Source organism: Aquarana catesbeiana, linkage group LG09 (genome assembly GCF_042186555.1).
Source record: "Aquarana catesbeiana isolate 2022-GZ linkage group LG09, ASM4218655v1, whole genome shotgun sequence".
In the NCBI taxonomy this organism is placed as follows: Eukaryota; Metazoa; Chordata; class Amphibia; order Anura; family Ranidae; genus Aquarana; species Aquarana catesbeiana.
This window is the reverse complement of record NC_133332.1, coordinates 41002150-41014577: the sequence shown is the minus strand read 5'-3', so window position 1 is coordinate 41014577 and position 12428 is coordinate 41002150. Positions and strand designations below refer to the sequence as shown.

The window sequence follows — 12428 nt, the reverse complement described above, 5'->3', positions numbered from 1 at the left end:
GCGTTGCGACGCACGGGGACGGAGTTCGGCGGTAAATTCAAAAGTGAAACACACAGTATAGATACAGCATACTGTAATCTTACAGATTACAGTACTGTATCAAATAACTACACATCCCCTTTGTCCCTAGTGGTCTGTCCAGTGTCCTGCATGCAGTTTTATATATATAAAACTGTTCTTTCTGCCAGGAAACTGGAGATTGTCCATAGCAACCAAAACTGTCTCTTTACATCAAAAGTGGTTTTAGAGCAGCTAGAAAAAAGCGATAATAAATTAGAATCACTCGCAGAATTGAGCGATAGTGATTTGTGAGGAGATCCGTCATCAAACACTAAAAGTAACAAAAGCTAAAATTCTGCAACTGAGCAAATTTCAGTGTTTTTGATTTGATTACATTATTGAATAATTTTTATTATTATTATATTATTATTTGTTATAATTATTTATAGTTATTTATTATATTATAATTTTTTATTTCGTTTTTCAAACTTTATCATACCCGGGATGTCTACTAGACTCTTGTTTGGACAGATTCAAGTGAACTATTCCTAAGAATTACAGGCCTACAATATAAAACGTCAAATTTCTGTGCAAAATAATTGTACCGCTTTCAGCACCTAAAATCAGAAATAATCATACCGCCAGGGAGGTTAAAAAAAAAAAAACCACTAACGTTAACCTGATTTTTTTTTTTTGTATTATGTGAAATGAAATGATGTTACGCCGAGTAAATAAATACCTAACATGCCACACTTTAAAAATACGCACACTTGTGGAATGGCGTAAAACTTCAATACTTAAAAATCTCCATAGGTGACGCTTTAACATTTTTCACAGGTTACATGTTTAGAGTTACAGAGGAGGTCTAGTGCTAGAATTATTGCTCTCGCTCTAACGATTGCAGCGTATGTAACCTGTGTGTATCTGGCTCTGATACTAGCCAGTGCCTCACCAGCCACTGACCTCACCGCACATCCCTGTAACATAGAGGAGAGTTCAGGGGCAGCTGAAAAAAATGCCCAACTGCTCCTAAACATCCGTTTACCAGCAGCATTGTACATGAAGCCTTACTTTCTTCCTTTATGTAAAAAAATGAACTAGATTTCCACGCTTAGGACAGTACCGGTATGCAGCCTCCCTTGAATCACACCTCCCTAAGGAGGGTGAGATACAAATATTTGGGAAAAAATAGGGGTAAGTGGTGGGGTAGTAAGAAGGGGTGGGGTGAGTAAGAAGGGGTATCCCTATATGAGTGTATATCCAAGAACACCTAAATATGTGGTGCTGAAACCATCTAAATCCTAAACTTCATAAATATATGTGAAGCAAAACTTCTATAAATATATATGCATCTCAATACTTTACCAAGTAAGCATAGCATCAATACATGATATTGAGAAAATGTGAGCAAATACCACTAAAGTGATATAAATATTCCAATAGCCTATTTAACAGTGGGAAAAAAATTGTGACCATCAAAATCCTACCCTGTTGGCACACACTATATACGTGGGTCAACAGGAAATATAAAAAAAGGTATAATAATAATAATGATAAATCCACGTGATAAGTATCCATTCTAGTGAAAATAAATATTACATGGAATACTCCACATCAAATATATATGTGAGCAACAACCATAAAAAATAAAAAATAGAAAATAGTCAATTAAAAATATAAACTAAAAATGGAAGTGAAGCTCCAGATTGGCAAAATGTTCATAAAAATGCGTGACTCTTGTGCTTGATCAATATCCGGTGACTTCCGTGATCCCCCTCAAGGGTCCCCACTCACCAGCTCCTGGTACCCCTGCAGGGGTAATGGGCATATAACAGCAGGATGAAGGGCTTCCCAGGTCCAATCAGGGCGTCCACACGTGTCCTCTATGCAGCCCAGCTCTAAGCATTAGGTGGTACACCGGCTTCTTGCATCACAGCCTTATAGGAAAAAACAGGGCTCCCATAGTGTAGTAGTTTAAAAGGCTTTATTAAAAACTCTATAAAACAGATCGTTCCCGCTAAAAAGGGCAGCCAAAAAACACACACTACAATGTATAGTGGATAGCATAGACTAAGGAGCCATGAGAAAAGCTGGCTATATCTATGCTATCCACTATACATTGTAGTGTGTGTTTTTTGGCTGCCCTTTTTAGCGGGAACGATCTGTTTTATAGAGTCATGGATGTTCCCGGGTGTGCGCGGGAGCGCAATTCTGTGAGGACGTCCATGGACGCCCACCCAGAATAAACAGACCGCGCTGTAGCCGTCTTTCGGCTATGGCCCGGTCGGCTTGTGGTTAAAGCCAAAACCAAAAAAATGTCATATATTGCAGCTTACCAATCATTAGATGTGGTGGCTGCATTCATTTTACTTTCTTAGGCCTTTTTTTCCTCCGTTTTCACCTGGTCATCTGGACAGTAATACACCTCCTGTGTTATAGGGCGTACACACGGTCGGACTTTGTTCGGACATTCTGACAACAAAATCCTAGGATTTTTTCCGACGGATGTTGGCTCAAACTTGTCTTGCATACACACGGTCACACAAAGTTGTCGGAAAATCCGATCGTTCTAAACGCGGTGACGTAAAACACGTACGTCGGGACTATAAACGGGGCAGTGGCCAATAACTTTCATCTCTTTATTTATTCTGAGCATGCGTGGCACTTTGTCCGTCGGATTTGTGTACACACGATCGGAATTTCCGACAACGGATTTTGTTGTCGGAAAATTTTATCTCCTGCTGTCCAACTTTGTGTGTCGGAAAATCCGTTGGAAAATGTCCGATGGAGCCCACACACGGTCGGAATTTCCGACAACATGCTCCGATCGGACATTTTCCATCGGAAAATCCGACCGTGTGTACGGGGCATTAGAGTGCCCCCATTCTGGATGAAGGAGCGACAGAGACACCTTTGGACAGCAGCATTGTCAGTGTGGGGGGAGGGGAGTGTTATATGTACTAGCAGATTTAGATACAAGAAGAAATTGAAGCCAGCTCCCACTTTAAAAGCAGTTACAGAAAACTGTTTTTGTTCTGGGATAAAGGTTTTACATCAATAAAAGCTGATCATGGTAAGCATTCCTGTCAGTGGTAAATGGCCTGTCTCAATCCTCTAACTGCTACATCTGCAGGGCACCTTGTTCTGTTAAAAAAAAAAAAAAACAGACTTTGGCTTGGTTCAAACTAGTCTGAGGCATCCTAACAACCATGAGTTATCCCTACTGTCAGAAAATTCCCAGCTGACAGCAAAATGTAAACAAAAGAGCCAGCATTAAAAAATAAAATTAAAAAAACAGCTACAGCCCCAATCTATTTTTTCTCTTCAGGTCTGGTAAAGAATTTAAAGGGGGACCTTACGCGAAAAAAAAATGTGTGGGTCCCAAAATCCATATTAGCCCCTTCAGTCTGGTATGGATTTTAGGGGAGCTCAATGCCAAAAAATGGCATGAGGTCCCCCCCAAAATCTATACCAGACCCTTAATTAAGCATGCAGTCTTACAGGCCAGAAATAAGGGGTGTGCCCCCCCAAACTACACCAGGCCACATGTCCTCATCAACATGGGGTGGTACCCATGTTGATGAGGAGAAGGGCCTCTTTCTCACAACCCTGGCCCAGTGGTTGTGGGGGGTGAAGTAGGGGACTTATCAGAATCTGAAATCTCCCTTTAACAAGGGGTCCCCAAAACCCTGTCCACCCTATATGAATGAATATGAGGTGGGGTCACCCTAGTGATGTCAATTCCCATTTCCTTCCCCTTTTTGAGACACACTAAAAAGTTTGAGAAAAACTCACCAAAGTGGGAAGATTTCCCATTTAGCCATTTTTTCTGGAACATTTGTGCCAACTGATGACTTATGCCTGGTACACATGATGAGATTATCGGACGAATGATCTAAAAATGGAAGTGAAGCTCCAGATTGGCAAAATGTTCATAAAAATGCGTGACTCTTGTGCTTAATCAATACCCGGTACCCCTGCAGGGGTAATGGGCATATAACAGCAGGATGAAGGGCTTCCCAGGTCCAATCATGGCGTCCACACGTGTCCTCAATGCAGCCCAGCTCCAAGCATTAGGTGGTACACCGGCTTCTTGCATCACAGCCTTATAGGAAAAAACAGGGCTCCCATAGTGTAGTAGTTTAAAAGGCTTTATTAAAAACTCTATAAAACAGATCGTTCCTCCCAAAAGGGGCAGCCAAAAAACACACACTACAACGTATAGTGGATAGCATAGACTAAGGAGCCATGAGAAAAGCCTTTTTTTTTTTTTTTTTTTTGCAAGCTAATCTAATATAGAAAATTAAGATTTTACTAAAGTGATGAAAATTCTCGTAGGACAGAATAAAATCCCGGAAGTGATGTCATGTGTTGTAGTGTATTTGTATTGTATTTTCGAAGGAAGACTGCGCTGATTAAACGAAAATCATACGATCTGGTATCATACAAAAACATTTTTCTGCTTGTCCCATCGGATAATATCGGATGAACTGTTGTGATCGGCTCTCGAAAGCTGTGTACTAACGATCAGATTATCAAATGATCGCTTTAAAAGCTGTGTTTTATGATTTTCTGATCCTGTGTACAGGCCATAACTCTCACCTTCTGGCTAGATGACGGCTCTAAAATGTTGATTTTTCATCACTTTTTGTTTAATTGACTGTGGCACCAGGACAAATAGATGTTGCCCTTGTAAGCAAATCATGCGAACAAACAACCTTCTGTTACAATTGTTCAATTTGCATTTACAATATAGGTATTTAATGAGTCTTGCTATACCTATGTCATTTCACACTATCAGACATTGCCGTTCCTACTTTACATTTAGGGAGTAATATTTGTACGAGGTGTATTTCTACTTCATGTATTTGTTTCATTTATGTATCACTTTTACCCCTTTTTTTATTGTAAAATCTCAATAAAAATTCAGTAAAAGAATTTCTCCAACAAGGACACAGAAAGCAAGTAATTAAATACCACTCGGAAGCCACATCCAAATCTATCTTTAAACATAGGTATCCGAGTATACTGGCATGAAAGGGAACAAATGCAGGAGTTTATAAAAACATACAATATTTTATTACAAAGCAATAAAATACATTCAAGACCAAAAAAGTTCAATAAGAACAAATCATACATATTGCACAGATTTATTTTGCTTATAAATATTAATAAACATCTTTTATTCTACATCAGTGGTGTTGCTGCCTTTAAAATTCCACCAAGGGGGGGTCTTTCCTTTTTCCTATGCAATTGGGAAGTGGCAGCAATCCACCACTTTCTGACATGGTGAAAACATATTTATATATTTATACTTATAAAAACTGTTACGAGGAAATAAGTCCTCATGGGTCAACACGTTTCCCGTTTCTGCTTCTTCAGGACACATGAGAAAAATAGCAGTGGTAAATGCATGTGCATAGCAAGTATGCAAGATACCTCCCTAACCTCCTTGATACTCTGGTGCTCGCCCAGGTAGTGTTGGTCAAAACATCTTTATATAAAACATGGCAAGAGTTTTAGTAATTCTCGAACTACCACGTCAATCAAAACAGATCTCAAACTAACTCGCCATGGTGCACAAATCTGTTATATCTGCCATGAGATCCGCAAGTGTTGGAATAGGGATTGTATAGCAAGTAATGTCCAAATGCAGCTGTTGCTAAGGGATCCCCAATTGTGGCTAGAGTAATGTGAGCTTCTTTAATCCCATGCTAGCTCAGCAGATCACAATATAGACATTCAGTATCCCAGGGAGAACTGCCCACTCCAGGTTTCACAGGGAACTGTTTCTATGGCTGCCCTGACCAGGGTACCTATCTACATACATGATGGATTTGCTCGATAATACAGTCCATGTGGATGTTGAATAGACTGTTAGGTACCTCTATCCTCATGCACCAAGGTGAAGCTTTGTTCAGCTTAAAACTGTATGGCCTCCAAAAACACCAATTCAGACTTATGACATGTTATGATGGCCATTAAACTAGCCTAGTTTCTCCACCTCCCTTTTACTGACCAAAGTCAGAACCAGGCTTCACAATACATTTTCCATGAAAAAATTGACAACAAATTATCAGACACAGGGGTTGATTTATTAAAGCAGGAGAGTGCAAAATCTGGTGCATCTGTGCATAGTAGCCAATCAGCTTCTAACTTAAGCTTGTTCAATTAAGCTTTGACAAAAAAAAAAAAAAAAAAATATAAGCTGATTGGTTTCTATGCAGAACTGCACCCAATTTTTTTACTTTCCAGTTTTAGTAAATCAACCGCAAATTCAAAATATCCCGGGACTTGTGGGTCTCACACTTTCCAGCCTATGGATTTTGTCTGTTGCTTGGTAGATTTATGATATTTACACCCTACTGATGGATAGAATCTAGAAAAATTGTGTGTCTTCAACCATGGGGTAACAGTCTGAAGAAGGCCTTGTTTGGTTCAGTATGCCTGTGTCTGTCAAGGATACCGAGTGCTGGTATTCTGTGAAACAGGTGTGACCAGAAATGTGTGGACTTGTATAAAGCATACCAGCCACAAGTAATTTATTAAGAATAAGTGGATAACAAAAATATACACACACCTCCAATATACCAGAACTGTGTAAATCAAACCAGAGAGTCTAATAAGTGAGTAAGCAAATAATGAACAACAGCCCAAACCAAGTATAGTATATACAGAAAGTGTAGTCAGTGTCAGAGCCAGGGTCACACACAGAAGATGAGGCAGAAGGAGCAGGAAACAAACCAGTACTGGGAGAGGGTAAGCATGAGAAGGAACAAGCAGGCAGGTAAGAGATCAGGAAGGATACAGGATCAAGATGCAGGAACACAGGTCTGGGGCACATGGAACAAACACCAAGGACAAGAGGAAAGATAGGCAGGGCTTAAATATACTTCCTGCAACAAGCATCAGGTGATGCCCGATTATCATGAGCTTCTGACTGCTGAGAGATACCTGCTGGTGGACACCAGAACTGCAGCCTATAGGTCTGGGAGTCACAGTGCCACCAGCAGGTGAGCCCTTTCCTGACAGTGTCCCTGTGCTCCATAAGACACAGCTTGATTATTTTGGTGTAGAGGAAGTTGAGTGGCCTGCACTCTATCCTGACCTCAACCCCTTTAGCATGCTGATTGTGAGCCAAACTTGGCAATCGTGGGTCATCTTCAAATATTCTGAAGCATTTGCCTCAGTAATAAATAGTTCATTCTGAAAACCCTTGGAACTTGGCCTTCTGCCTCTTTCTTACTTTTCTTTTTTCAATCTCCTTCAGATCTATTACTTTTCCTACACAAGTTTATATCCTATGTATCATATATTTGAATAGTATGATTACCGAATAATCAATCCTGAATAAATAATCAGATTATTTGCATTCTAAGAAATAAATCGGACGATTAGCTTTGTCTATTAAAATTGTAATATCACTTACAAAGCACACAACCAATCCATCTTATACTGATTACTGCCTAACAAACGTTTTTTTGATGTTATGTACTCATTGTTGAACTTTAATCACACATAAATATTTGTACAAAGGTTATTATTCTTGTACAACTGTGTTAATCTTTTTCCTTGCAATAAAATCTTTATTGAAAAAAATAAACATGATTTACAGGAAAAATAACATATTGATCCAAAAGAGAAAATTACCATCACATTTTCTGAAATAATTTCTAAGAATTTAACATAAACTTCTGACTGTTATAGCATATGCTGGTTTAGTAGGGATGAGCAGAACACATTTGTTCGAACACGCAAGAATACTGTCAAAGCCTATGGGACACGAACGTGAAAAATCAAATGTGCTAATTTAAAAGACTTGCAAGTTATTGCCATAAAAAGTGTTTGGGGACCTGGGTCCTGCCCCAGGGGACATGTATCAATGCAAAAAAAGTTTTAAAAACGGCTGTTTTTTCGGGAGCAGTGATTTTATTAATGCTTAAAGTGAAACAATAAAAATTAAATATTCCTTTAAATATCGTGCCTGGGGGGTGTCCTTAGTATGCTGGTAAAGCAGCGCATTCTTACCGTGTTCGGAACAAAACCACAGCAAAATGACATTTCTAAAGGAAAAAAATGTCATTTAAAACTACTCGTGGCTGTAATGTATTTTCGGGTCCTGGCAATATAGATGAAAATCATTAAAAAAAACCCAGCATGCCCCCCCCAGTCCATTACCTGGCCCTTTGGGTCTGGTATGGATATTAAGGGGAACCCCGCACCCAAAATTAAAAAAAAATGGTGTGGGGGTCCCCCAGGTCCCCAGGCACTATATACAGCAGTATATATACTATATGACCTGCCCTATATACTCTGCAGAAAATTGGGCTTTAGGTGTTGGTGGTACCAGAACACTGTAAGCCCTCACAGTTACTCTTGGTGAGTGCCGGAACGGGCCCTGCTGTGAAATACTATATCAAACATTATAATTACATGCCCCTGACAAATTGGGCCTTTGGTGGTAGTGGTGCCACAACACTGTAAGCCCTCACAGTTACGCTTGTTGGGCGCAGGAACAGGACCTGCTATGAAATATTATATCAATAATTGTAATTACATGCCCCTGTTAAATTTGCCTGCTAAAACCAGATGGTGGTGTACTGATAGCAGATTAGCTGCAAGTACTTGGGACACCTATTGCTATACCTTCATTCCTCTCAGTGCAGAGAAGACTGGAGGTATAGTGGGATTGGAGATCCCAGATGAGGAGCAAGGAGATTTCCGCCTTTTTCTTTGATGTGGGTCTTTCAAATGCTGTTGCCAATGGACTACATGGCAGATCATCATATGTCTGGTCAAGCATGTGTTGCCCAAGCGGCTGCTGATCTGGCCACGCTTGATCCACTTCAGACATAGGTTGCAAAGTGCAACGGTGCGATCTGCCGCACACGTGTCGAAAAAGGCCCACACCAAGGAACTTTTAAAAGACAGAGGGTAGTCAGAAAAAAAAGGACATGCATGCCCCACGGCCACCTGCAGAGGATGCACCATCCGACTAGCACTGTTTACTGTAGACACAGAGGCTGCTTGCCTGCTCTGGCCTGTGAATGTCTGCCTCTCCTTGGTAGCCTTCCGGACATGATGTATATTTCGTTTTACAACACCACATTACACTATATTAGATACTGTGTACACCTCCTGCACTGTATTAGCAACTGTACTATGGCTGCACTGTATTTTATACTGTGTACACCACCAGAAGTGTATTAGAAACAGTACACCATGGAATGCACTGTAGATATAGGCTACACTGAATGCAGAGTATATATATATATATATATATATATATATATATATATATATATGAGACTGTGTATATATATATATATATATATATATATATATATATATATATATTAATACACTGCCTGCACTGACTGAATATAAACGTAGAATTTATAGTCTATGCTAAATGCAGAGTGTATATATATATATATATATATATATATATATATATATACTAGACTGACTGTATATATATATATATCAAATACACTGCCACTAACTGAATAACCTGCCTGCTTAATCTAACTCAAGATATCTCTCTGTCCACATGTAGGCGGCCTTATATAGTGTGGGGCGTGGACTTAGTCCCCCTGAGCCATGATTGGCCAAAGGCACCCTGCCTTTGGCCAATTATGGCTCTCTTAGCAGAGGGAGCTGTGATTGGCCAAAGCATGTAGGTCAGGTGCATGCTTTGGCTAATCATCATATTCAAATTTGCCGTGATTTCCCCATAATGTTCGCTGTTCTGCGAACGGGCAAACAACCGATGTTCGAGTGGAACTTATGTTCGACCCAAACATCAAGATCATCCCTAGCAATTAGCACATCAGAAGTAAAAGTTCAGCCAAAACATTTTCCCCTAATTGTAATTAAAGTGATGCACCCCTTACAAAATTTTCTCACTGTCTATATTCTCATTGCTGGGACTAAATGCTCCCAGGGACACAAACCTGGACATGTGCCCAAAAAGAGGGGAAATCACACCTTTAACCACCAATACAAGTGTATTCACTGAAAGATTTACCCTCTACTTTTGTTCTATTGACAACTGTACAATTTTGGATTCTTTCTCACTTTCTCTTCTGGTGGCAAAATTCCTTATTATGAATACTGAGGTTAGACATAGGGAGCAAGACCAGAGCTTTATACCTTTATAACTCTATACAAAACTTTGCCTGGGGTTATAGTTTAAAGCAGTTCTAAAAAAATTCCAATAGCAGGTCCCTATATTGGTAAAGCTTTTATACCTACATCTCCAGATCCCGTGTTGCCTACATCTCCTCCATTTCCAAACTGCAGTCTTTCCATGACCCTTTCATATACAACACTTCTGGGAATGTCAGATGTTCATGTCCCCTGCTAGGGCTTTATTTTCTGACCCCTGTGTCACTACTTTCTCCTGTAGTGGGGTAAAGGCCAAAGAGAGGAACCACAATGTTGAATGCTTAAAGTGAAAGTAAACTTCCATCACTAAATTGTACCTATAAGTAGTGTAAACGGTGCACATTTAGGAGATATTTACTGTACATGCAGCCAGTGAAATCACTGCTGCATGCGCTCTGAAGGAATGGCCATCTGTGCCGTTCCTTCCAAGCCCTGTGCAGTGAACGGCTGTTCCAGCGCGCATGCGCAGAAGCGACATCATCACAGCTCCGGCCAGTCACAGAGTCAGAGTATGTGAATCCTGAAGCTAGACGGGTGAAGATGGAAGCGGCCTCCAGCAAAGACCTCGCATCACTTGAATGCTTTGTTTTCAGGTAAGTTTCATATAATGTGCTAGTATGTCATGCATATTAGCACATTATAACATTACCTTGCAGGTAAGAAAAAAAAAAATGTCCAGTGGTTTACAACCACTTTAAGAGACTTACAGAGGCTGTGGTGCTGAAATAGAGGGAATTTAGCAGACACGGATCGCTGAAGAAGTGACCATACTTTTGATTGCATTCCAGAGACCTGCTATTGGAAATTTTGTCTAGGTGTTGTCTCTTTAAGTGATGAAATTTCAAAACTCTCATGAAGAAAGGAAAAGAAAGGACTGAGTGTTACTAGAAAAATGGGATATATCTTATAAGAATAAAATAATAGAAAAAAAAACTGAATTTGGTGGAGAATTGAAGTCCTTAGAAGACATTGACGAGACTAAGTGACTGTTCATTTAGAGGAATGGAGGATTCCGTATCCTTATCGTCAATTTTAAGCTTTGCCTAAAGTACATTGGGCAGCCATTTGTAAAACATGTTCTCTTACAGGTGGGCGTCATTATTCTAACACTTTTTATACTTCTTTATAAAGAAAACCAGGGCAACTGCACAGAAAACGACAGGAACTGCAATACCTACGATCAGTCCAGTTGGAAAGTGAGGTTTTTTATCTGCAAAGTTGAGGGAATAAGGTCAGTATTTAGCTTCCAAGCAGAACAAAAATACTATTTCTGTAAAAGGAAACCTGCAATAACTTAAATATGAAAATAACAGTCTTTAATTTCCTCAGCAAGCAGATTCAGCAGACTTTTCACAGTGCTTCTAGGTATTATCCTCTTACGTGACTCTATGCTGTGTATGTCAACTATAGGAATTTGGGCAGGCTACAATTAAAGGACTTGTGGTCAATGACCCATTCTTGGTCACAATCTGATTAACATTCTCAGTATGGTACCCCATAATGAGAGAATGTTAATCTATGCTCCATTGTGGAAATAGGAGTGCACATCTGTTCATGCTCCTAGTTCTGAGATAAAGCAGTCATTGGTCTCAACAAATCAGACAGACACCTTGGTTCCTGAGTTTAATTCAAGTTTTTGAATAGATAAACACCTATGTGAGAAAAAATATTCAGCGTTATATAAATGATTACAAGAAAGATACATATAACGCATTCCTTGTAGACTCTAAAAACTTAGGCCTCTTTCACACGAGGGATCCGTATGTCCGTTTTTCATCCTTCCTTTTCGGATGAAAAACGGACATACATGTATCCCTATGGAGCGTCAGATGTCAGCGGTGACATGTCCGCTGACATCCGACTCGCTCCGATCCGAAAAGTGTAACGGAGGAAAAACCTACTTTTCCATCTGTTTTCGGATCGGATCGGGTGACAATGGACACTACGGTCCGTCATCATCCGATCCCCCATAGGGAAGAGCGGTGCTCTGACAGGTCCGTAGATGCACAGTGTGCAGCGATGGACCTGTCATCTTTCTGCTCAGCGGGGATCGGCGGAGCGATCCCCGCTGAGCCAGCGGATGTTCACGGTTCGGATCATCACTGATCTGCCCCGTGTGAAAGAGCCCTAAGTTACAAAAATTGCATAATACAACTGAGAATCAAGACATTTGAGACATGGATGAGCGAGTTTGGTGTGGACGAACTTGACTGGCCTGCCCTGCACAGAGTCCACAGAGTTCAACCCAATAGAACACC

General features: G+C 40.1%; 1 protein-coding gene across 1 annotated transcript in view; it reads right to left on the bottom strand.

Moving 5' to 3' along the window:
* Positions 1–7559: 7559 nt before the first annotated feature.
* Positions 7560–12428, bottom strand: part of LOC141107538 (antigen-presenting glycoprotein CD1d-like) — a 40764-nt gene continuing 35895 nt past the window's right edge. Inside the window, exon 5 of the mRNA XM_073598340.1 lies at positions 7560–11380. Coding sequence (XP_073454441.1) covers positions 11274–11380 — 107 coding nt within the window. The 3' untranslated portion in view covers positions 7560–11273. The remainder of the gene's footprint in view (positions 11381–12428) is intronic.